General features: G+C 35.9%; 1 protein-coding gene across 4 annotated transcripts in view; it reads left to right on the forward strand.

Moving 5' to 3' along the window:
* Positions 1 to 2,897: 2,897 nt before the first annotated feature.
* Positions 2,898 to 27,955, forward strand: part of LOC125834475 (RGS1-HXK1-interacting protein 1) — a 96,316-nt gene continuing 71,258 nt past the window's right edge. For 2 of the 4 annotated variants that reach the window (XM_049513621.1, XM_049513620.1), the window contains exons 1-8: positions 2,941 to 3,134; positions 8,374 to 8,440; positions 9,370 to 9,447; positions 14,103 to 14,155; positions 14,318 to 14,454; positions 14,526 to 14,590; positions 15,319 to 15,377; positions 15,485 to 15,598. In XM_049513621.1, the coding sequence (XP_049369578.1) occupies positions 2,982 to 3,134; positions 8,374 to 8,440; positions 9,370 to 9,447; positions 14,103 to 14,155; positions 14,318 to 14,454; positions 14,526 to 14,590; positions 15,319 to 15,377; positions 15,485 to 15,574 (702 nt within the window). In that variant the 5' untranslated portion in view covers positions 2,941 to 2,981 and the 3' untranslated portion in view covers positions 15,575 to 15,598. Of the gene's footprint in view, positions 3,135 to 8,373; positions 8,441 to 9,369; positions 9,448 to 14,102; positions 14,156 to 14,317; positions 14,455 to 14,525; positions 14,591 to 15,318; positions 15,378 to 15,484; positions 15,929 to 27,955 lie in introns of those variants that run through there. The other 2 variants (XM_049513618.1, XM_049513619.1) reach the window with 2 other exon arrangements.

A 27,955-nucleotide genomic window follows, 5' to 3' on the forward strand; every position in this document is an offset into this window, starting at 1 on the left:
TGTCTGCTTAATTTCCTTCTCCAATCTTCTATCTTTAATTCGTTTTAGTTCTAAATTTTTTTATTTTTCCACAAATTTAATTCTACAAATAAAATATATTATTAGCACATTCATAAAATTCAGGCTCAAAAAGACAAATATAAATAATAAATGTGAGACAAATAATGATTAAAAATATGTATTTTAGTTTCACATCAACACCCCACACTTAAACTTTTGTTCGTCCTCAAGCAAACATTAAAGCTCATCTCAAAAAATCAAAATAGGAATGTCATCACTTTGGCTAATACAAACAACTAGGCCATATACCAATTTCAAAACATCAAGTAGATTTCTCAATCATTATGCAAGACATCCAAATAAACAGCACACCTCTAATCTCCTAACCTCAAGGAAGGACTTTGAACTCATCAAATTTAAGCTTGCTCACCTACTCTCATCAAAGAAAGCTAATAAAATCACATATCTATCATGAAACAAGTGCCCTCACAAGAAGAAATAGTCCATACACTCAATTCAAACGATTAAATATAAATTAAGGACTTCATATCAAGAACAACTCTCACACTCGCAAACAAAATTCACATGTATGCACAAAGAACCATAGGCTTGCCCATTATGTACACCTTCACTAATTAAGCATGTTTGAATAGAATCAAATAGCACTTTAACGGGTTGTAATGTAGGCTAGGGGACGGGTAGGAAAACTATATAATAGTGACTTACACTTCCTTAAGCACTTTGCAATTTTAGACTTCATCACCCATTGTTTTCTTCTCTTTATTTTCAACCCTCTCTTCAACAATTATTTCACAAGTAATTCTCATAATCTCAAGAATGATTCAATTTTTTTTAGTTTTCCTTGATAATAGTCACCCTCAACTTACGTATTTTACACGCGTTAAGGTGTACGATGTCCTTGGAAGGACCAGGGCCATCATCAAGGTAACTTCTGAAGTAACCACCCTCAATTTAGGCTTTCAGCCCGAGTTAAAGTGCACAATGTCCAAGGAAGGACCAGGGCCGACACAGAGTTTTACAACTTTTCTTAGGAAAACGTGAGATGTGTGGATCTCAATCATAGGTCATCTTATCTTTTACCTCTTCACGCTCCATTAGCTACAAATCAAGTATTTCCACCCTTTACTTCTACCATTGTTCTCATTTTTCTTCTTACATAGTGCATTAAGGATTTCTTTTTGGCTCGAATAGAATTATGGTAACAATAAAAAGAAATTCGGCTTGATAATGTGGTTTACAAGAAAAATATAGGCAAAAAGGCTCAAAAGGGTGATATAATATCTGAAAAGACTAAAATTTACAAGACAAATCAAAGAAAGCCTATTGTCATCTCCTAAACAAAACAACACTTTTTATTTCGCTTTAATAACATGCAGGGCAAGTTCTAGACTAAGATGCAAAACATGGAATAAACAAATTCTCACCACACATGGCACAAGTATCAATCAAGAAGCATCAATTCCACTTCTAAGAGAAACAAGATCATAACAATCTACAAAATAAAATAAGCTATATACAAAGTCACAACCATGAACCTAGATGTCAAAGAGTTTGCAATTTCACTATTAATCAAACATTCACAAGAAAGTACTATTCAAAAATTAGGTCTAAATAGCAAGTATCACACCACTCAAAATGATTTTTTCTTTTCTCTCAAAAGGGTCTTTTTTTTTCTCTTAAATAATTATTTTTATAAATTTTTATAGATAAAGAAAACCCTAAAATAATTAAGTCCAAATTAAATTAGATAATCAACCCCAGACGAAATTGAATTCCTAATTGTACGCGTGAATTGTGTCGCCTCAATTTTCTTCTACTGTTGTAGCCTTCAATTGTGACACGTGGCAGAAAGATTCCTTCATTTCACTCTTGTCTTTCTTTGCTGCCACGTGGCAGTTCTTCTCTTTGCGTTTGCAATTTGCAATCTTCGGTAAGTTGTATAATATATATTATTATAGTTAATTTAATCCATTAAGCTATCTGTTTGGCTTTTTCAATCTTTTATTTTTAATTCGTTTTATTTTTAAACTTTTTCATTTTTCCATCAATTTAATCCTATATATAAAATATACTATTTAGCACAATCCATAAAATTCAAGCTCAAAAAGGACAAATATAAATAATAAATGTGAGGCAAATAATAATTAAAAATTATATATTTTGGCTTCACATCAATGTTCATGAATTAATATATATATTTTAAATAAAGATGCATAAAAGAAAAAATAAAATAGAAAATACTTTTAAGAAAAAAATAAAAAAAGAAAGAAATTAATAGAACAATTAAGTTGAAAGAAATAATGTCAGCATTAATTTTGGCTCTTTTCAAATCAGAAATTACATTTTCTCTTATTCTACTCCTAATTTGATATGAATTCCATAAATATATTAATTTTTTCTTCAAATAATTATTTCTTATTCTTCTCTTCATTTGATATAAATTTCATAAATAGATTGATTCTTTCTCCAAATATTCTTCTTGCCCTTTGAACATTCTCCACTCTTATAAATTTCTCAACCAAATGAATTTGTTTTCCCAACAAATATCTCTTTGTAGGATAATTATAGTGCAACATCCTTTCAAAAAAGTCTTTTATTTTGAGGAGGTACGCTTATTGCATGACATTTCTTCTTACACTAATATACTCCCGCTTTCTCTGTTCTTTTTTTCTGGATGAAATAGAATTATGTATAATCCTATGTTCTTTCAATTGTAAATATTTACTAAATATTTTAATTTAGTAATATTATATACGAGATGATACTACACACACGTGCAAGTGAAACTAGTTTTTTTTTTTGTGTAAATAAATATGAGTTTAATTTTCCTATAAAGAAAATTGAAAAAGAAAATGGAGCTCCCAAGCATGTTTTAAGTTTGACCAAAAAGGGCTTTGTATTTTGGGGAAAAGCTCCAGTAATTCATAATTTTGTTTTTGTTGACACAAGAGGTGGAGAAGATGGAAGAAGAAAGGGATTCATCCAAAAACAAAGCATGGCACTCTTACATCTCAGAGGATCTGCCTCGCACTGTCCAAGCGTCTACCGACTCCGCCATTCGCTCTGCCCGTTCCATACAAAATACATCCTCCACTCACCTTCGCACTCTTCAGGTTCTTTTAATTTGTATTACCCTCCCATTTGTAGCACTCATTCTACTATATGATTATTATTGAAACCCCATCTATTTGTTTTTCTCTGTTTTGTCCTGTAAGTATCAGAGAAAAAGGATTTACTAGGGTAGAACCATGATTTCAGTGTATGTGTCTTCAAGGTTGTGAAAGTTAGTAATTAGATTTTGAAGCCTTACAGGTATGTATGATGATTGCTAAATTGTCGATAAATAATTATTTGCATTTTTTTTTTTTTTTGGTGAGAGCACTTGTTAGGTATGCAATCTGCACCTCAAATTTCTAGTTTCCTCTCGTAGTTGTTGCTCTAAAAAGAAACTAAATGTAGAAAACTGATCAGGTAGAAGATTAATAGTTTAATTTGAAGGCTTCGCAAGGACCTTAACTTAATTACAGTTCTGTTACTGTAGTTTGAAGGAATAAAACTAACTTTCCTCATGCCTGAAGTGCTAATATGGTGGTATGGGGGAGTGGGGGTTTATAATACATATCCTTCTCTTTGCATTTATGCAAAGAGGCGGTTTTGCATCTTGAACACATGACCTATAGGTCACCAAAGAGCAGTTCTACCCTCGTGCCACGGCCTTTCCTCAAAGAAGTTCAAAGGGTTACCATCTTCTTGTGAGACCATTTGTCGGGCGGGCTGAATTGCTATGAAAAAGTTCCACTGGAGATATGCAGTAGAAATGGAACAAATAATCCTTTGGGCACTCTGTTGAACCACCAGCATTAAGTTGGCTAAATATAAAAGGGAACAAATAATTCATGAGAGGCTGATTAGATATTTGACACTTGCACTTCTCAAATTAGAAAACATGTGCAATTTACCATAAGAAAAAATATAATGTTGATGATAACGATGAAAAAATGTAATATTGATGATTAAAAGAGACAAGTTTTGACAGCTTTTGTAGAAAAGCCAAAAACTCCTTATTACCTGAGTGGAGAAGAACATGATGTTATCTCTTGAGCTTTTCAACATCGAGTTGCCAGCTAAGTTTATCTCCTCTTTCTTTATCTTAAAGTCGGTTTAACTTCTTCAACCAACAACATGTGACAATGAGCTGATACCCAAAGCCATTATGACCCCCAAATCTTTTTGTTTTTGTTTTTGATGAAGTAATAATTTCATTAATGACATCAAGCGGGTGCAAATATTTACACAGATGAACTAAACAAATAGAACGATATTGTCAGTTTTGGAAACTAAAACTACGCTATGACTAGTGAACTGACAAAATCCAAAAATGGTTAAAAGTGTTGGGTTAAACATTTTTCTTTCAGAGAGTGACATGAAGTTGGGATTCCATCAAAACATCTTCTATTCCTATCTCTGACTAAATGCAACAAAAAATAGCTCTAGGGATGTTATGAATCTTTAGGGAAGGATCAATTCACACGGAGATATATAAAGGGAGGCTGAAATCTTAGAGTTCATTCACAGAGACAACTCCTATCTCTTCAGCTCTTCAAAGGGAGACTGAAACCTTAGAGTTCAATGGAAGAGAGAACTCTGATCTCTTGCTTTTAGCTGAAATATGATTTACTGATTTATTCATTTAAATCCCCTTTAAATAGGAGCTTTATTACATCAGTAGGAAGTCTACTTCTTATGAAAGTAGGAGACCTAAATCCTATTTCAAACTAATAACTATAGCTTAACCTAATCCTTATAAAACTATGAAACATAAACCCCATTCTAGAATAATAAATAAAGTTACTTAAATTATAAATAAATAATAAATAAATCTACTTAAGAATATAATTAAATACTTAAATTAATTGACTTCCTCGCATCCACATCAAGGGACCATCAGCCAAATGTTCTTGATGGCCTTATCAACTTTGTATCTCCAGCTCCTACAGGCCTCTTTAATGTTGGATGTCATGATCTAACACATACCAAAAATTGAGAAGAACATATTCCATAACCCTGAAGCTACTACAAAGTGGAGGAGCAGGTGGTTGACACTTCCGGCATTAGGCTTGCACATGTAGCATCCTATTGCGAATTGTATGCTTCTTTTTTTGAGATTTCCAGGGTCAAGCATGCTACATGCAAAGCTGTCCAGTAAAAGCCGATGACTTTAGTGGGTAACTTGGTTCTCCAATTAACTTCCATTGCCAAGAGTCAAATTTTTTGAAATGTGGTGAGCATATCCTGCCTTAATTATGTTTACCATGCCATCCGAATTGTTCCAAGCTATAGTGTCCCTCTCCTGGGGGTTCAAACTTTTTAGTCTTATAAGTAGCTCAATCAAACTTCCCATCTCTCAATCATGCATGTTCCTTCTCAGTTGTAGATTCCATGCATTCCCATCTCTGTTTGAGCACTTGATGAATCATGATTTCTTGCTAGCAAAAAGAGGTGGGGAAACTCATTTTTCAGGATGCTGACCAGCTACTTGTCCTTCTAGAACTTTATGCTAGATTCATTCCCTACTTTGAAGTAAATATTGGGGACAAACTCACCCATAGGTTAATTGTATTTCCAAGACCCAGTTCCATGAGGGCATCTTGTCAGCGTAGTTACCAATGATTATACAAACCATGTTCAGCTGTGACTACATCTTTCCACAACCCATGACATAAATGACCCTAAAATCTTTAAAGTTGGGAAGTAAAAAAGAGAGGCAATTAGGCTAACAAGAAATAGATTATCCTTTCTGTGAAGATCACCTCCTTATAATTTAGGCTCCGGGAAGCAATCTTGAGTCTGGCCAAAGCAATTCTATTACTCAATCGTGAACAACTTGCTTCCAATACTCTTAACTTGCCAAGAAGAATGACTTGACTAGCAAGATAAATTTATTGGAAATAATTAGTGATCTCAGTTGAGCCACTCATAATATAACCATAGTGTTACATAAAGAGACTTATGGTGGTCATCGACCTAGAAAGACATAGGACAAAGTCTTGATAGAGATTTTATGGAGATTTTTTTGAGTCTAGAGGTGTACATGTGGCATATGTTAAAGTGAGTAATGACATGCAAGATGGGGCCAAGACCAAGTAGGACAGTGGGAGGAGACTCAAAACACTTCCCTGAGATAAGGCTGTACCAGGGATCAACTCTCAATGACTCAACTCGTTTTGTTACCCTTGGTAATGGATTAATTGACACTAACATATTCAAGAGGACGTACGATGTTGTATGTTATTTGCAGACAATATAGTATTAAATATTGATCGATAGAGACATGTGGTGGAGTTAATGATAGACGGGAGATATGGAGACAAACCCTAATGTCTAAAGGCTTTGGGCTGAGCAAGACTAAAATAGAGTACATGGAGTGCAAGGTGACTATCTCCATCTCATGAGGCGGATGGGGAAGTGAGGATTGATACACAAGTCATCTCTAGGAGAGGAAGCTTCAAGCGTCTTGGGTCTATAATTGACGAGCGCAAACACACTATAAATTAGTGCTTTGCTAGTCAAATATAGTATAGTATAAAGATAGTCTCCATAGGGATTGGTATAAATTGTAATTCAGTCAAATGTTGCTAACTATTATTCAGGTGATTAAAAAATAAGAGCTGACTGTGGTTATGAACCATGATTATCGACTAAATTGCAAATGACATATAATTGGTAAGTAGAAAGTTTAATATCAATATATATAAGAATATAGGGTATAAGGCAAAACCGCAAAACCGGTGCATAATGCTAGCCGAGATCTGATCATGTTCATGTGTCATATCTAACGTCCTATCGATTCTCTCGAATTCAATATTTGATTAGGGTAACTCATAAGATTCAAATTTCTCTTTCGAGTAAATCTCAAGTTTAAGAATAAACTAATTATACCCCAATGAACACAAATATGCAAGAATATAGTTATGGATTATTTTTAAGGAAGAAACCATTTTCCTGATGATTCAATCAATAATTTTCAACAAGCGCTTTTTGTTTTACTTAGAAGAGATATATTGATTCAAACAACACAAGACTATGCTAACAATATTCACTAATATTCCTCTTTCATATAAATGAAATAATGAACAAGCTTGCAATTAAGTTCAACTCCCATAACTAATTCAAGCATCAAAACGAAAATTATAATCTTAACATATTCATCAATATACCATGTTTGTCAAATACCCTCTAAGAAACTACTCATTCATATCCTCACCTTTATCTCGCTCTTTTTCTCGATAAACTAATTCTGGGACAAGTTCCAAACTCCTATAGCGTTGAGTCTCTTGCGAAATTCTAAAATTACACCTTGTTTTGATGGCGCACCCCACACTGTGTGGTCGTGTAGCTGGGTTTGATCTTTTCTTCTCTATTGTGCGTCGATAGCTTCAGGCTACACAATTGCGCAACTTCGCTGTGAACAACTTCACACTTTTTTTGTTCTTTTCATTCCTTTAGTACTTTTGTTGGTCAATCAATTTTGGGTACTTCGACCAAAATCAATGGAGAAACTCTGGACATATTCAATGGAAAGGAGTGACCCGTTTTGGGTACTTTGAAGAAAATGAAATAAAAATTTCTGTCACTCCTTTTCCTTTTATCTCCCATGATCAATATTTTTTTTGAGAAAGGTAACATTCTTGATCAATATTTTCTACTCAAGTTTTTCACATCATGTCTCAAATTTTACGTTTTATCACCCTATTTTAGATATTTGAATTATTTTTAGCCTAATTCTGCACCCCTATCCATACCTGGATCCGTATCCTGAATCTTAAAATTTAGACCGTGAAGGATCCGATCTCTAGATCCGCACCGATTTGGACACCCACACCTGAGTACGAGGAATTATTTCAGTTGAAATACTCCCCAAACCAAATTTTCAAACTTTAAATACCCTATTGCAAGTTGAAGTTGAAATGATTGACCAAATCGTGAACTAGACTTAATTTGGAAATAATTTTTGAATATTTGAAATAATGTGCATGTCTAAATGGGTCTTTATTACCTTGGTACAAGCACTAAAGCAATGCACCACCTAAGCGAGGGGAAAAAATAACCTAATTTTTTATCTAGTTTCAGAGGTTAAATGCACCTTAAGCTAGCCTTAGACAACATTGATCCCACATTTGTTGAGGGAATGGGTTGTTGTCTTCTTGTATGGTGTTAGGTATCCTTCACCCTGTGAGCTATCTTTTGAGTTTGAATAACATCAAAGGTCCGTTTTCTTCGGGGTTCCATCAAAATCTTTTCATATTATCTTATCTTTATTGCCAATTCTGATCTATAAGTAATGTTTTGCAGGATTTTATTCCGAAGATTAAAGGCCAGTGTAGAACTTATGAAGAGGTTTTCTTTAGGAAAATTAAAGGTAACTTGGACATGCCTTCTTATAGTTTAGTATGGACAATTGTGCTTATATCTTCCTGAATGGATAGATTTAAAATTGATTACTGAATGCTGTCTGCCTTCTATGCATTATAATTGCAATGCTTCTCATCATTTGTTGGTCAGCAAGCTTTTGTTGCACATTTTCAAAAACAAGTGAACCTCGTTGGTTTATAGATGCTGTGAGTCTTGCACACTTCTTATACATGTACTATAAGAGAATTCCTGCTCTATATGTACAAAGAGAAGTCTGTCAATCACCTTTTCCCCCACTTTGAGATCGTGTATGACCTTTCATCACGCGCTGCTTTCTTCAAAATCAAGTGAACGATGCATCATTCATTGAGGAATTTTTATTGACTTGTCAGAGAGTCAACATTGATAAAACTATAAGGAAAAATTTGGGATGAAGTCTGCTTTGCCTGATTGGGGGTCAGTCCAATGGGAAAAAACTGTAGTCTATGTTTTGTGGAGAATCCTTACCAATGAACATGATAAAGGTGTTCTGCATGCTTCCTTGGGCAGGAGAAAGCTGTTCAAGGAGATGATGAGCTTTTCACTTTTCTTTGTTCTTTTGGTAAGCCTAATTAGACTTTAAATTTGACTAGTTCCTATTTTTCTACTTGTGCTACGGTACTTTATGCACTGTCTTGGTGCATTCGTTTATCACTTCAATTTACTCTTCAGTTATCTGAGGGAATAAAAATGAATGCGTGAATGTTCATCTCCTTTAGTTCTACATCGATATCCTTAACTTTTTATTGTTACCTTTCTTAACCTTTTATTGTTACCTTTTGGAATTTGACAGAGACTATTGTGACTATTAATTAATCTGACAGTAGGAATCTGATTTGAGATTAACTTGGTAGATATATTTTTCTCCTATAAATGCTCTTCAATCTATCCTTTCAGATGAGTTGGTATCTGCAAGAGAGCACCCTGCTATTGCTGGGGGAATTGGTATTGCTGCTGGCCTCCTCCTCATGCGAGGTATTACATGTACTTATTTTTATTTTTTCATGCATAATGTGCTGGCAATTGATTCGGTATCACTTATAGCCTGTTTGGACGTTGGCCTAGTTTCTAAAATTAGCTTATTTTGAAAAATGTTCATTTCAAAAGCACTTCCGAAATATGCTTTGAAAAGCACTTTTGGTGGGAATTAGTTTGTGTTTGCCCAATAAATTTGAAAACACTTTTGAACAACAATTAGTGTTTGAACAAGATGTTTTTGAAGTGTTTTTAAGTGTATTTTTCTCAACAGTGCTCTTCGAGAAAAAAAAAAATTTTTTTTAGCTTCTGAAAAACAGCTTTTGCTATTCCCCATAAGCACTTATTTTCTCCCAAAAGCTTGTCCAAACACTTCACTTTTAAAAATAAGCACTTTTTAGAAAAAAATAAGCACTCTTGGGAAAAAATAGGCTGGCCAAACATTCTATTAGTCTTAGATTGCTAAGAAGAAGTTGGCATTTCGTTTGTATACCGACTCCTATTCCTCGTTGTTTTTCTGAGGCTTCCTCATTGATTAATTCAAAATGTTGAGATTACTGTGAAGTGATCTTATGCGTATTGTTTTAAGTTATTCAATGTGAAAAAATTAATCTATTCAGTTAAATGAGGATTAACAAGGCTTAAAAAGTGCTCTCAAATCAACAGACATTGAATTAAGTTATTATAGCAGGAGATAAAGAATATATAAGCCTGTGACCGGTTAAGATCCCATCTCCAATATGCAGTGACAAACTTCTAGTGATTTTCTAAGCTTTTAGACAACTGTGTATGAAATAGCTAGCATTTGCATCTTGTTTTCACTTTCTTTTTGTTATTTTTGATGTTGAGATTTAGTGAACTTTCCTTTTTTCTGTAGATCGATTTAAAAGATCTAATTTGCATTCCCTCAGTTTTTTTTTTGCTTTCAGGATTTGGTCCATTCTGCTTTCTTCTCCTGAATTTTAGTTCTTAACTTGTTATTATTGCTTTATTGCATTACCTATGCCTTTCAAAACTATATGATAGCACCAAAACTTTTGAATTGGGATTAGTAATTCTTTGATATTTGTAAAAGCAATAATTATATTGATGGTGTGGGCAAACACCCAATGTACTAGTGACATACAAAATAATAGAGTATAGTCCTCAACAAATGGAAAGAGTATAGCTCTCCCTTTTTCTCTCTCCACAACATCCACATAAGTTCTGAACAGAATGTGGTCAGGAGATGAAAAACTAAGGACAATACGACATAATATTCATGTACTAAAAGTATAATGCTCATGGCAGGTATATGAGTATTTTGTCTTTAAGGAGAAGGGAGATTCGTGTTAATTATTTCTGAAGCAACTTTGAATGCCGGCTAGAAAGACATAGCATTTAAGATAGGAAACTTCATTAAATGTTCTCCACAATTGGAGATCGTTGAGCCTCTGAGAATCACTGAAGCCAAACTACCTATATGCTAAAGCTGTTAAAGATAGTAAATGGCAATCCAAAAACCCTGGCGAAGCCTCTGTTAGTTCCAAAAAGGGTTACACTCTATCTCTGACTCATTCGGAACGGAGAATGATGGTTTGTTGAATAGATGTGTAGTTTAGTATTTCGGGAAGGAGATTTTAGAGGAACCCACTCTATCAGGCATAAGAAGGTAGACCTCTAGTGCATACAAGCCATATGTACCTAGCTTGTCACAAACGTAATTAAATACGAGGACCGATGAGGGGCTTGGCGAAGATATTTGCAAGTTGATCACTTGACTTCACAAAATTGACTCAATGTGCTTTGTCTTCTCATAAAATACTGAATTTGATTCAAAATGTTGATGAAACGCGGAGTGATCAACTCCAATATGAGTCATGAAAAACTGTGTTGAACTTTCCAAACCAAGCTAGAGAAGACTATTTCAGACCATAGAGTGACCCTCGTAATCGACATTCAAGGCTACTAGGCTCACCCTGATCAACAAAACCATATGGTTGCTCCATATATACTTCTTCCTTGAGATCATCATGGAGAAAACCATTCTGAATGTCCAACGGATTAAAAGGCCAATGGCGAATGACAACCATAGATAGAAAGGCGGACATATGCTATTTTAGCCACGGGAGTGACAGTATCACCATAATCTAGCCAGAAATATTTGGGTATACCCTATTTTGGCAAAAGTGAATATGAAACAGGGAAAGCTCAGATCTACCAGAAACAATGTAAGGGTCGCTGGGAAGTGCTCAAAATCAAGAGACTAGTCGATATTGAACAAGAAAGTCCCTGATAAATTGGATGGCAGGCTCATGCATCGACATAGTCGCTGGAAGCCTAGATTTTGCCGTATGTGAGGGAATTGCGATCAATGACGTTTGTTTGGCTTTGGTCGCCAGAGGTTGGACCTTGAGGTGGTGTTGGATTTTGCACAACATTGACAAAGATTGAAACTTCATATGTCACATAGGAGCTAGTCAACGCACAGAACTACGCAAATCAAATCTGAGGAGTCATCAGAAAGACGCACGACGCGTCACAACTCAAATATAAGAAAGTTGTTTGGAAAGATGCAAGGTGCTACACAAATCAGATATGAGAAAGTAGTCACCGAAGAGATGCATGCTGCTACACAAATTAGATATGAAAAAGTAGTCACCGAAAAGATGCAAGGTGCTAGACAAATCAGTTATGATAAAGCAGTCACCGGAAAGATGCATGGTGCTACGCAAATTGGATATGAGAAAGTAGTCACCAGGAAGATGACACGGTGATGCACAGATCAGATATGAGAAAGTAGTCACCGGAAAGATGCACGGTGCTACTCTCTGTGTCCCGAATGCTTCTCAATTAAGTCCTTAGCATGAATATTTTTCATGCATATAGTATTGCCCGAAATTTCGCTAACATAATCATTGATCAGATGGCGACATATATGGGTTATAGCCACCCGCGGACAGTGGAAGCTCTTTGATTCTCTACTAGGATCGTGTAAGCTCTTATATTATGTGAGAAATATTGAAGAAGAATATTATTGTATTGTGTATCTACATTATTACATTGAGACCCTATTTTCGAACACTACATTAGACTTATTTTCCAACTAGGACACTACATTATAATCATTTTCTAACCTATTCCTATTTCCTATTGAATGTAGGACTGTATAAACTATTCTTGTTCTTATTCCTATTTTAATAGTTTTATATGGGTGTCGTCCACATAAAAATTATGTGATAACATTACCACCTCTCTCCTGTTACTGCCAATATTTAGCCCCCTAATCCTTACTGGCCTTTGTAGGAATATACTGGCAAAAAAACCCCACTACATTACTTGTAAAGTGATTCCATGTTTTGAACCTCCATCGTTCAGTTCTTTTAGTTTCTTCTGAACTTCATACTCCAAAGAGCCGGCTTTCTTGATCACCGTGTACTTGAGCTGTTGATATTCACTTTGGCTCGAGATATAATAGATTGTTGAGAAAGCACTGTTCATAGTGTACCGACTAATACATGTAGCCACCTATGTCTCTAGATACTTATTGTGCCCCTACCCCCAACTACTAAAGTGATGTTTCCGCTGAATTCATCCGGCAGACCCACACCTCTGTGAAGTTTGTCTATACTCTGCACTTGTAAGGTAAGGAAATAGGGTTGCTCCTCCATCTTCTTATAAGTTCGTAACTTTTACTCTAGCCACTTCTGCAGTAAGATTTTGTTAAAGAACCAAATATCACGTCTAATTTATTGGAGGAAACTTGTTTATTGTCCTCCTTTGTGGCTCAAGGAAAATATCTTTGAAGTCTCTCCAATCAATTTGTACCACTAACTGGGACAAGTAGTCTCCTTATTCATACTTGGGCAATTCTTCCTTCACGAGCTAGGTTTTGGGGTTGAATTAGGCCCAAAGACCATATCTCACATAGTATTAGAGCCAAGTCCATTCCTGTTTGAACTCCCATGTTATGTTGCCCATTCTCTAGTTGGCAGTCTAGGCGAGGGAGATTGTTAGAGACCCACATTGGTTTGGAATGGAGGGGTGGTTTTCTAATATGGACTCGGGCAATTCTCCCTTAATGAGTTAGTTTTTGGGATTGGGTTATCTTCACTAAAAAGAGAATTCAATTAGTGGGGTCCATCTTTTGCTGTTTGCCATGTCCCTTTTTATGCTTGTTTCCAGACACAACCTCTTATAGCCACTCCCATTGATTACAAATTGTTCTGTAATGCAACTACAGTACAAAGGGATAATATTGTGGTCCCTTCCCAGAAACAAAGAAAAGATGAAGTCATGAAAATTTTCCAGCATCTCCCACTACGTCAAACGTGATCTCCTTCAGATTGATGCCTTGTCTGACAGCAATGTTTGCAGAAACCAATAGCCGCATTTTCTTTAACTAAATTATCTCTTTTTAAAACCATTTGAGGATCATATCACTAAGGAGATGAATGTTGGAGGATTTAAGCGTGGTTGCTTTAAATGAGTTTGCACTTTACCCTTGAAATAGTGTTAGGTTCATGATCCATAGACAACCATGTGTATTGCTAAGTTTTGTTTTTTTCCTTCTACAAAGATGCTTATTACTTAGTTGCATTCACTAAAATAATGACATTTTTTGGTAGCTAATATCAAGCTTTCTTCTGTGCAACCTAAACGACCCCTTCGTGCAGGGCCGAGAAGATTTCTGTACCGTCAAACACTGGGCCGTCTCCAGAGTGAGGAGGTAGTCTGCTCCCTTGTTCATTCAAATTAAAATTTCACTTAATTTGTATGCATCTCGTACTAAACTTCCATTGGGAGTTCTGGCCCAGCAGCTGACATGATTGAGTCTCGTGCATATGTCATCTTTTTTCAATCTGATTAAGGTAATACTTCAACTTTTCAGGCCAAGTTTATTAAAGCTGAGAAGAATGTGAAAGAGTTGGGCCTGTCTGTTGGCTTAATGAAGAAAGAGAGTAAAAAGTTGCTTGAAAGAGCATCTCTTGCTGAAAAGGATATGAAACGCGGCCATTCTGACCTCATGTAAGCTGTTTCTGTATGTTTGTTTGTATCTTATCTCTGTAGTTTCTGCATTTGATCATTTAGATATTTAGGGTTGCTGGGAATCAGATTCAAAGTGTTGCAAAATCTGTCTACAAGGTTGAAGGTCAAGCTGCTGGTTAGTGTACCCTGGTTTCCTTATTATTTTACAAATATGTACTTTTTCTCATATCCTCCATTACCCACAGCTTCTCATTGTTTGCTACACGAGTCTGCAACCTATGTTTTCTCTTGAATGGACCCATGGTCTAGCAACCAAATTATCTCCACTAAATTAACAGAAAGCTTGAGTTTTTGGACAAAACTAGGTTTGCTTTGCTACATGAAGAAAGTTTTAGCTTATACAAATTCTGGTTCCATAAAGCTTGCACTTTTTCCGGATTGCTTGAAGTGCCTGGTTTTGGAGAACTACAAAGGAAAAAAAATATTAAGGTCCTTATCGGAAACAGATGTAAGGACAGGCTAGTAGTGAATAAACCTGTTGTTTTGCTTAAATCGGAGATTTTTTGATTGCTCGGTATCTTGTTTTCTGCCTAGTGATGTTGATTTAGATTGTTGTATTTTGAAAAGTTACCTTTTATTAATTCGACCCATGTCCTTGCATCAAATGACTTGACAGACATGGAAAATCAGGCCATACCTTGTTTCATTTGTGTTTTATGAAAGGAAAACTTCCCTTTAACCAATGACTCCTTATGTCATTTGTATTTTTTGTAATAAACACAACACTACTTTACTAAAGGTAGTAGGATGGATTTTCTGGAAACTTCATTTCAAACCCCCCAAGTAAAGCTTTGTTGATGTGCAATAAAAAACTTAATGGAACTTATGTTTCTCAACTGATAGATTTGATGGATGTGCTGCGGGAAATTCCAGGTAGAGAGGCATTAAAGCTAAGAGCAGAGGTATGGTGAATGAATATTATTTGCACGTGTTCATCAATTTCTACTATCTAGTTTTTGATTTATATCTGCATTGAATTTTTTCATCCTTACCTGAGTATATCACTCAGGTTGCTTCTATGGCGTCACATCTGCGTCAACAAAGAACTGCAATTGACAAAAGGATTGTCAAAATTTCTGAATTAGGTGTTCCTATATGAGAATTGCCAATTTCAGAAGAAATGATTTAAGACCATTGCACTGATTTTGGTTACCTAATAACTTAGGATGAGAATCAAAGAGGTCCATGACATATGGATGAACAATGAGCTGTGCATTCTCCTACATCGTTTAAGCTTTTGAATGCAATTTGTTTGTAGGAACTGTTACGGCATCTCTGTCGTAAGATTACATACCATAAACTGTAAGCTTGTGGATTTTTTTTATATGTTTTGAGTTGGCTCTGTGCAGAAACTATGATACACAAGAAATGAAAAGGAGATGTCTTCCCTCTTATTTGTCTGCCCCTTCCACCTAAGGTGTGGTGGGGCGAAGTGGGGATTAGAGGTTCCACATATCTTGGTCCATAAGCAATTAATTTAGTTTTACTAGTTAGAAATCCTCCGTTTTCTGCATCATTTGCCTGTGGGGCTGGCTGTGCACAATCTGAACTGATTTATCTTTTTGGTTTGTCCAACGTCGAATTTAGGTTATCTGGTTTGGTTTTAGCATTTCAGGATCAGTTTACGGTTGAGCACATTTAGTAACAAACCGCCTGAAAATCTCCGAACTACTTTAGTTTAGTTACTATCTAATAAAAGGGAATAAGCACACAATTCCCCGTCAACAGCTTGCCGTCATAGGCTACTTGTATTACTTTGTTTGTTCTAGGGACTTGATATTTCCCACTTTGCTTGTTCTAGGAACTTTATTTTTCAACTGTGCTGACCGCAAAACCAATATTATTTCCTCTGATCTCGATTGCACCATTGTGCTGGTAATTGGTTGAGTTCAACTACTTTTTATAAGTCACATTCAATGGATAATGCCCAAATAGGTCACACATGCTTTCACAAATTCGCTAATGTCATGTTCATGTACTGTATTTTTTTTTGGTAATAAAGGAGATACTTATGGATCAATACAAATAAGTGGCAGAGCATTGTTTCTGCTAAAACTGTTTGAGGGGCCAGAGGGATCGACATAATATAAGTTACGAATCATCTGCAAGTATTGCACGTACGTCTAAATAAAGGAAGTTCTTACTTTGTCTGCCTCTAACGTTGTTGAAACAAACAATGGCGGAACTCTCCAAAAAGCAAAAGAGTTAGCATCCGTTAGCTTAGATCCCCCTTTAGCTAAAGCATCTGCCACTTGGTTCTCTTCTCTGAACATTTATTGGACTGGGGTTCCCCAGCTTGCGCATTAATGCCCTGCAATAACACAAAGGGTTGGATTGATAGGAGATCACTCCCTATCCAGGGAGTGTTGGTGGGGTTCTAAGGATGAGGCAAAAGGATTAGCTTCTTGAGATGCTTTGAATAAATTGGAGAAGTAACGATAGACTTGGTTTTTAATGCCATCATAGTCGTATAACCACTGACCACTCTCATTTTGTAGATGAATTATGTGGTTTCTGCATTGTCTGTTTAAGGTTGTTGTATGGAAGAACCTTATATTAGAGTCTCCATCGTTAAGCCATTTTACCTAGATTTTAATTTTCAAAAATCTTCCTCGAGTTTTAAGATATGATTATATTCCAGTATAAGGGTGGCTTCTAATTCATGAAGGAAAGAGCTGGTAATATAGTTAGGGGTCTTTGTATTCCTTCTAACCTTTAACCGTTTTTTTTTTTGAGGAAGATGTTTCCAAATTTAGTATTATTCTATATTGAAACATCGTTTTCAAAGTCGGAGATAGCTCCTGATATAACTTCTTTTTTGTCTCAACTTTTTATGATAATATCTTTTAGATCTGGGTGTGAAGTTCACATTGTTTCAAAGAGGAATAGCTTATTACGCTTAGCAGACCTAGCCTGTGTTAAGGATAAAAGGAGGGGACAATGATCAAAGTGTGTTTGGGGTAGGCGATGACTCAGGCGTTTGGAAACAGTGTATCCATTTTTCGTTAGCCAAAATATGATCTAATCTTTCAAGGATTAGATGAGATTTGTTCTTAAAAAGTTTATTTAGCCAGGTATATTTTCCACCCTTAAACCCCATGTCTATTAGCTTGCAATAATTGACTACGTCCCAAAAGTCGCTTGTACGAGGCTTATTAATAGGTCTTCTATTTTTTCAGGTCTAGACAAAAGTTTGTTCAAATCTTCTCCTGCTATCCATTTATTATCGTAGTTGTCTTTTATTTTCCTAAGGTTATCCCATAGTATTTTACATGAGTTTCTGTAAGTACTAGGATAAATTCAACTAAGAAGCCATGACTCGTTAGTTGAATATACCTTGACCATTGCATGTATTCCCTGTCCAGTTGTAGCAATGTCATCTAGTGTCATCCCAAAGGACCACCATTCCACCGGAATTGCGTACTGCTAGGACTTGGATCATCCTATTGAAAGGGAAGTCGTCTACTAGTTCCTGATGGTTTTCCATTTTAGTTTCTATTAGAGAAATACGGGGTGGTTTGTTCCAATCCATAAGAGACCTAACGTTTCTCCTAAATTCTGGCTCGTTTCCTCCTCTACAATTCTATATTATGAAGTTCATTGAGTTGTTGAGGTTGGAGGGGTTCAATTCTGACATTTGTACTGGGTTCAGTTGGTTCCCAGCCCTTATCATTGGGTTCATTATTACTATAAAGCTCCCTAGCTCCGGGTTTTATGGAGTTCTTATATCTAGCAAACTTTTTTGTAGGTTCAGAGGGCAGATGAGTGTATATTTTTTTTACAAATCTCGCTTTGAATAACATTACTTTAATATCCTTTGGAATCATGATTATGTTCTTGTTTCTCACATGAGTACTGGGGCCTCCTCTAACTCCCCTATGCTTTGATTCACTTCTACGATTTGCACTAAGTTCTTCAGGGGAGGGGAAGGACGGGGTTTGATGGTACCTGGAATGATGAAGCCACATGGTTTGGAGTTGTCAGAGGTGTCATCTCTATTGTACTGACATGGATGATAGGTGGGTTGGCTGGAGGTACCTTGAGAGCTATCATGAGGTTGTTCCAGGGAGTTATCACTACTTCTGGGATCTGTTGAGGAAAAAAGAAGGGAGGGAATATGACATGGTCTAAGTTTGTTACCTAGATCAATGGGTTGTGTAACGACATCTCCCAAGTAGGGACATAATAAAAGAGAATATGGGAAACAATAGAGATAGGTGAGATTGAAGAATAGAGGTCATCCAAAGATGGGTATTGTAGGCTTCCATTGCTAGCCTCATTCCCTCCAAGACTACCTGAGATATAGAGGTCGTGTTTTGGACCACTATGACAACTCAACCCTCCAAAGTCGCCGAGAAGGACTTGGCATGATCTGTAAGCCCATTTCCACCCAAGAATGTGGGATCACATTCTGAGGGGGAGCCTGAGTGGCGTAAAAGGTGTTCCCTCCTATAGTTACTGAGAAAGTTTGGAGGAGAGGAAAGGGAGCTCGGAAGGGGGCTGGAGAGTTCATTTGGTTTACTGGAGTCTGACTGTGGGAGGGACGAGCAGTGTAGGGGGGAGTGTTCCTATTCAAAGGGGATCTCCTTTGTTGAGACAAGATTGGAAGATGAGGCATTATGGCTTAAAGGAGGGAGGCCATTAGTAATTATACTTATGGGAATATTGACTATCTTAGAGTGATTTATTGGTTAAAGTGGTACTAGGTATATTCAAGCTTAGTAGGATTTTATCAATAAAAAGGGGTTTCTATAATTGGAAGGTCATCTAGATTCTTTAGGGGGCCACTAGGATGTAGGGACATTTTCTTCTCACCACATAAATTAATATTAGGTGTGTTACTATTTGAAGTGTTATGTAGGTGAGTCAACTATAAGTATTAGGGGCGTAGGTAGTGTCCATATGTTTATTAAAGATTGGCTGCATTATGGCTTTTGTACTTTCTCCTGAGATCGAAGAGTCGGTTATCATTCCCTCTATGTGGGTAGAGTATGCAATTGTAGGTATTTTAGGGACCAACTTAGGGGGCGTTATAGTATGGTAGGGCACCGTACATGGGGTTTTTGCTAAAATCTCTGTTCTTGTGGAGCACTCAACTTGGGAGTTATTATCAGTATTTTTAATAATTTAGTTCCTTGATTAGTTTACTTATATCAGCCTTAGTGTTGTCATTTGACCTAACGTAAGAGGGTCTACTCTTTTGCACTTCATGTACCTGACCTTGGGATCGAGTCACCGGAGGTTGCATATCTATTTGTTTTTTGAGACTGAGGGTGTATCTCCCGGATTTGGCTCTGGGAACAACTACTTGGATTAATAACATTTATGTGACCCTTATGATTATGGTTACGAAGATCCATGGACTCGATTATGTTGGAACTTTTTATATATTTAAAAACTTGGGAATCAAGGAATTTACCTGTAGATGCTTCAAATAAATTAACATTAATACCAATTTCATTCGTGTTTCTCGGTCGTTTGTTCTGTTTGGATCGTCTGAAGTAGTCAATTGTTTTCCAGTTTTCCTCTATGTTATTATAGTGTACCTCGGTGTTCTGTCTCTCCTCGTGCGGTTTATTAGTGTCTTTTTCCAGATCCATCCAATCCGTGTTGCATTTTTTGGCTTTTGAACTCTAGTAGTTGATGATGTTATGATCTAGAACACCACAATTATTGCAAAAAATGTTTTATCCTTCATAAACTATGTTCTGCTTGTGATGACCAATATAAATAAACTTTCAAACTAGTGTCTAATGGAACTTCAACACAATTACGTGCAAAATGATTTCCCAAAAGTGAGTTTCCTAAGCGTCTATATTGACGCTGTGATCAATAATTTGATAGCATGATGGTGTTTGGGGGAATTTCGAAAGCGGATAGCTCATGTGTGGTAGATTCAAAGTGCTCATGTTTGGCTTTGAGGTAGGCTTCAGTCTACTTTCTTGATTGAGCTTCTTAGATAAGACCTAGTATTAGATTTCTTGTAATTTTGGATGGTATTTGCCGGGTATTTAGCTTTCCTCTTGTTATTCCATCCTTTCTTGATTCCGTAGGAGCCTTGGGCTTATTATTGTGGGTGTTTGGATCCTTAGTTTAGGTTGTGGCTTCACTTGTGGTATAGATGATCTTTCTTATCCTTGTTAGGATTTATTCGTGGTGGCCTTAGACTAGGCTGTACATTAGATGTTTTAGGTTGTGTTTTACCGCCTCGTAGTTATGATTTGCTCCCTTTAGGGCTTGTTTTGGGTGGTTCTCCTTGCGTTGATGCTTGTGACCTTAGTGGCTCGTCGAAGCCATGAGTTGGTCCTAGTTGTGCTAAATCTGGGACTAGAACAGTGTGATTGGGGTAGGGCATTGTCCCTTGAGTTTGCTCCCCCTTCTATTCATTTGAAATCTCTTCTTGATACCTTTGCTTGTTGATTAGTGGTGAGCATGTTGTATCCTTATTGACCTTATGATTGTACTGTTGGGCCCTAGTCTTTATGTGAGGACATATTGGATCCCAGGTTAGTACTGTTTGCTTTGGTAGCGTGATTTCATTGGCGGTATAATTATTTGATTTTGAGTGCCTTGTTTGAATGCATGTGATGACATGCATTGCATTGTTTGATGATTCTCACGGATTTTGTGGTACGATCCCGATCATGCATTGACATATTTATCATTTATGATGAGATATATTTTTACTCGGTTTTTATTCTAAACTTGTTTTAATAAGAGTCGTACCACCTGAATCACTTAACTTACTGATTTTTGAGATTACGAGGCATTGGGGATGTGCTTCTTTTTCTACTTGAGATACTAGAGACATCTGTGATGTGCTCATTCTTTACTTGACTAGTCGATGCATCGACGCTCTTTCTTACATGCTTTTGGTCTTGCTGGCGCCCTTGGGAGTTTATTGGTTGGGTAGTAGGTCCCATTATTGGTTACTCACGGTTCGAGGCCATTACTTCTGGTTGAGGCTGATGCACACGGTTCGAGGTCGTTACTTCCAGTTTGAGGCTGATGCTCATGGTTCAAGGCCGTTATCTCCAAACCGAGGCTGATATTGATGGTTCGAGGCCATTATTCCCAGTTTGAGGTTGATGCTTTACGATTCGAGGCGATTACCTCTGGTTAGAGGGTTGGATGGTTACTGATGGTCTCGTTGCTCACTATACATTCATATGCATCACCATTCACCAGCATAGTTGTTCGTTTATTGTGATAACACTCAACTACACCTCATCCAATACTAGGTGTAGGCGATCACAATCTAGTATAAACCCAAGAAAGAGTTGGGTCGATCCCACATGGAGTGATACAAGTTAGAATTCAGTTACGAAGTGAAGAGCATGTTCTAATCGATTGTAGGAATAGAAATTATCGAGATCATTCAATTAAATCTAAGGGGTTAACAACAAATGTCAAATGGGGGGGGGGTTAAGGTTTGTTTAACAGCTATAGAAAATAGGGGAGTAATCAAGTAGATAAGGGATGCTTGGGGATGTGATCGATTAATTGTCAATTTCGCTATACGGGTGATTATTAATTACCAAAGTTTGTTGAATCTTAGTAGGTAGGCTAAGCTTTAGATGTAATAGCCATCCTTGATCAACTATCACGAATTAAGTGAGTTCTCTCAAACCTCAACAAGAATCAACTATAAACAACTCAAAACCTTAATTTATCTACTCTCTCGAGCTAGATAGGTAGGATCGAATTAAGATTCACTCTCTCGAGCTAAACCCACAACAACCCAATCAATACAATCATCAATCGATAATTTTAATTCTAAAACCTCTCTCTCGAGCAAGCATAGAATGCTAATCCAGAACTGCATTTGCAACTACAATTCATAAGTGAAAACTCAATTACCAACTGAACCCACTTCAAAATAGCATTTAAATTAGTAATTACTAATACCCATAAACTAAATTAGACAATCGATCACATAATCATACCCCAAGAATGGAGGTTTTAGCCATACATCATAAAAAGCAAGAAATCAATACCAATTACATTCTCCATAATCTGGGTATTGCAATCCACGTCATTACAATGATCCAAATTGCTCAATATCAAAAACCCAACTCAAAATCTACTAGAAAACTCCTAAAACTAAGAAAAGTATTGTTCAAAACGAAAGTTCCAAGTTCAACAATGGAGAAAATTACTTAGGATATCACTGGGCTTATTTTGAATTTTAATTTATACGATCTCAATTTTGGCATTCAGGGTCATTCGACGGAGTTAGTCGAGCATCGCCGACCAAGTTGGCGATGCACCAATGGCTCCATTCAATCACCAATTTTATTTGTCTCTTCATCCTTCAGACCCTGTAACTTTAGGCGATCCAAGTTTGTGTCGCCGATCCGTTTGGCGGTTCGCCGAATGTCCAAGTCCATCGCCAAGTTGGCTTCTCACCAAGGCTGGCAGGCTGGAACTTTAGGTGAGCTGAAGTGCCAATCGGCGAATCGCCGAGTGGCTTTGGCGATTCTTAGCTGATAGATACTGAAACTAAAATAACTGAATGTAAAGTCAAAGCATTATTTTTAAAATCATAACATAAGCTTAAATCATAGTCTTTGAGGAATTCATAAAAACCTTTGAAGAAAACATAGTTCTTTCGTGGGATATTTACCATTAATCGACATAGATCATGTGAGCTATAACATGGAATTCGGTGTCTTTACCGCACCGAAAAGAGATTTTCCTACTTTCCAAGGTAAGGACCATACATATTAGTTTAGGTAAATCCACTATCTATGTTTTTCTAAGACAAATCCTACGGGGCACGTAGTTAGGGACAAATGAATTGCTTCTAAAGACCAAATCTCTACGAGCTAGCAGTAGGGCCTCCATTCCAAATTTCTCTCGGTGTTAAGTAATAGAAATAAGCATAATAATATCATAATATTTGGGAAGGTAAGAGTCTTGTACTACCAACCCAATCATAGCTTCATATCGTAGAATAAATCCTTTCAAAATCACGATTTCATAACATATTCATAAAGACACTTATCTCAAAGCATCTAAATTATTATATCTAAAAATATACTGAGAGATACTTTATTTGAAAACATCATAATTTCAAAAAAATCTGATAATTTGATAAATACAGTCTAAAAAGCACAATTTTGAGCCATAAAATGCTTGCATGCTATATATTCATGAAAGTATAATTGAAAATGGAATTATAACCAAAATCATGCAATTAAAGATTAATAATGAAGAAGAAATTGAATTTTAATAGAACCCATGAAGATCATAAAAACTCTGGTTTTAGAGAAATCATAACTTGAAGAAATTGGGGTTTCTTTGGAACTCAATGGATGAAGGGAAACCCACTTCTGAAACTTGAATGAATTTTTTGATAGAATCATTGAACTTGAAACTAAATATAGTTTTATTGAACTCTTCAATAAAGTAATGCACTTGAAATTACATAAAATAATACTTATTTAAAATAATGCACTTGAAGCAAAATATATTTTCTTGAAACTCTTCTAAAATAATGCACTTGAAATTAAAGATATTCATACTCTCTTGAAATACTTCTTGAAAATAATGCAATTGAAGTAAAATATACCTTCTTGAAACTCTTCTAAAATAATGCACTTTAAATTAAAGATAATAATATTTTCTTGAAATACTTCTTGAAAATAATGTAATTGAAGTAAAATATACTTTCTTGAAACTCTTCTAAAATAGTGCACTTGAAATTAAAGATAATAATACTTTCTTTAAATACTCCTTTAAAATCTTGGACATATTTTATTTGTGAAACTAATACATATGAAATACTACGATAAAGTTTTTAAGTAACTTTGATTAGAAAGTGGTCCAAATGGTATAATAAGCATATATCATGAATCAATAATCATTAATGACATGAAGTACCATCATTTTGATGATCAAGAATCAATGATAGGAGATAAAGGAATTTAAAATCATAGAATCTTGGGTAAAATCCATAGATTTGATCTTAAAAATATATATTGTAGAAGTAGAGTGTGAGCAAGATCAAAGTTCCCCACTTTAATAATCTTACATACCTTAAACGCTTTATGAATCTTGAAGTGTCACGACCCAAAATTGGACGTGATGGCACTCGTGTTATCCCACCAAGGCAAGTCAGCCTAAAACTCAATAATTACGATAAAATGCGAAAATTTATAATCAACTTAAAAATAACCCCAAAACCTGGTCACGTGCACAAGCCTCTAAAGTATTACAATTGAATCGAAAGAAAACATAAGTCTGTTGTCTCTAAAATAGAACAAGATCATAAATAGGAGTAAGAAGGTCCTCTTAGATGACAAATAACTACCTCACAAATCTCCACAGGAAGCCTCGGAAAATAAGAGAATAGAGAGTATCACGAAGGTTCGGGCTAGTAACCTACAAAAATGTAGAAGCAAGGGGTGAGTGCCAAACCACACTGTACTCAGCAAGTAAACTTCTAAAACACAAGCTAAGGGAGTAGAATATGGGTCTCCTTACACCCCAACCGAACCTCCACTACTACAACCTGCATAAAATCAGCTCAACCTAACAGTTCACAATTTACAAAGCACACAGCTCAGCAACAACACTCTTAACAATATCATATTCTCAACAACAAGCTCAATATTCATCAATCATAAGTTCCACAGAAAGGCACTCACAAGATCAACAACACACAAGATCAAGTTCACCAATGATAAAGATGTCAATGCAATGAAATGCAATGTCAAGTATAATGATGCATGTCTGACCTATTGATACACACCTATTGTCTCTCAGTCTGGGACCCATGGGGGACATATCTGCCCATGCATCTATCGCGGCGCGCGACACGTCCCTTGATAATAGTATCCATCGGGGCGCGCAATACGTCCCTCGATATATAGTATCCATCGTGGCATGTGACACGTCCCTCGAAATATAGTATCCATCGCGGCGTGCGATACGTCCCTCGAAATGGTACATCCTCTTTAATTTCTTATTCTTTCTCAATTCACACAACACTTGTCACAACCATGTCTCAGAACAATGCAAATGACATGTTCACACAAATAATGAGGAGATGACCATTTTCATAACATTGCACAATTCACAACAACACAATCATATTATTCAACACCAACAATGATTCAATAAGTCTTTCAAAATCATTTTCAACACATCACACAATAACAATTAATCACATTGCATTTTATTACCCCTTTTTATCGTTAGAATTATTCAACAGGGACAAGTCAACCTATCACCAAGTCCCATTACTCCCCAACACATACCACAAGGAAATACACGACTCTATGCACTTAACAAGGGTTTAGAAATTCACTTGCCTCAATCAATCAAGAATTCACTCCGGAACTTGAGCCTTCCCCTTTCGTTGAACTTCCAACTCAAAGATATCTATTTACATTAATAATCACAATAAAATTTCGAAACTAACAACACCCATATCACTATACGTCTAACATAGACCCAAAAACTCACATCGAATCTATAATCAAGTTCCTATATCTTAATGGTAATTAACATGTCAACTTTTTCAATTTTCTCCAAACTTCAAGCGTAAGGTTAAGCCTTACTTCCTCCAATATCATAATTTAATGGTATCATATAGTACAATACACCTAAAATTTTATTACATATTTCAATATACCAAAATTTGATTCATATCCGACAACAAAATTTCAGCTACAAAATAGTATGCGAACCTAATTTATAACATCACAGGTCGTAACTATGAATACTATCACACAATCAACAACTTCAATCATTGTTTCATGATTATCCCTCCATCTTTTTTTCCCTTAATTTTTCCTCTCTAAGTAGACGTTATTAGAGACACTTACTGCTAACCTCAAATTAATAACCAATAAAAATCACCCTAAGTGCTATCAAAGTAATGATAAGAAAATTCCATGAAGGAATTAAAGTGTACGAACTTAAAATAGAAGTTCTTACCTGAAGCACCTAATATTCCTTTTCAAAATAGAGATTTTGAGCGTCTGCGGTAGGGTTGATATTATTTAATTATAATTTTTCATATATAGCGGCCAAGTGGTGTAGGGTATTAATAAGTTATGGGCTTCACCCATTAACTATCAATTAAATAAATAAATTATAATATATATACCCATCAATTAAATAACCGTAGTTATCGAATAGTTTAAAATTCTCAAAACAACTTCATCGACTAATCATAAATGACTCGAAACAACTAATGGGAGGTGTAAAATGGTAATTTATGAAAATTTCTAAAAATGACCTTACGGTTCGTTACATTATTCACCACTAAAAAATCATGTTCGTCCTCAAAAATAAGAAAGAATAACTGACATTATCAAAAGCCTAAGTTATGACTTACCAGTCGATGTTCATATCTCTAAGTGAACTCCTCCTTAAGACCATTTTCCATCAAAATCAACAACTAAGGGCTGAACTTTTGAATCAAACTTTTGAAGATCTATAAATCAAGAGTGATTATCAACTAATCCATGAACCTAAACTAAATTGAAACCCACTGGACCATAACATAACCATCATGACAAATCTTTTCTCACATAACAAAGATAACATTCTGAATTGATACCGACTACATTCAAAAGTGAACTTTAACCAACCACCACACACTCACAATGCACAAACCATCATAGATCTTATCAAGATTTCCTTTGCACACCACAATCTTTTCACGAGCTTAAGTTATAAAAATCTTAACTTCAGACATCAGGTACTCATCAAAGGAGGATTAATTTATCTAACCCAAAAAGAAGAACAAGATCAAGTAATCACCCAACAAGCAGTACACCCAAGTATACAAAACCTCTAACAATACTTATTGAAAATGCTAGATCAATAGTTATGACTATAAACTAACCTTACAAATAGTAAAACTAGACCAATGGTCCTCACATTCAATCACACCTAGTCAAAACGTGACCTCGACGATTATATGAATAATCGTACAACTATAACTATTCACGATAGCTCTTTTATAAGTTCTCATAAGCAAGGTAATACGTATAACGCTACTAGAAAATTTTAACTACCCCAAGGCAACACAATCTGCCATATCTGAAATGTTCAAGTCTATCCAATCATCCTACCTACCAAGAGGACATCACAGGATCGGTACACCCGATGCACCACAAGGAATCCACCCAAAGATGTGAAAATACGCGTAGCATAAGCAGTGAATCATACTCCAAATAATGTACGTCCAGTACGAAAAAGGTGGTCACATAAAAATATACGGAAGCAAGGTCGAATAACACAAGATACTCCTTCCATAGTACCCATATAAAAAAATTCCATTCATTTGACGCCATCTCTCGATTTTTAGCCACCCACAATCACCAATCTACTCCTTATTATAATTGCACACATACTTGGTTTATCGAACCCCACATGCTCTTCACAATACTCTATTGAAGCCAACCCTCCTAATACTAATAAATCATCATAACCACACTGATCATTTACCTTACTCTCAAAC

The sequence above is a fragment of the Solanum verrucosum genome, unplaced genomic scaffold (genome assembly GCF_900185275.1).
Source record: "Solanum verrucosum unplaced genomic scaffold, falcon-dt-bn FXZP01000223.1, whole genome shotgun sequence".
Classification (NCBI taxonomy): domain Eukaryota; kingdom Viridiplantae; phylum Streptophyta; class Magnoliopsida; order Solanales; family Solanaceae; genus Solanum; species Solanum verrucosum.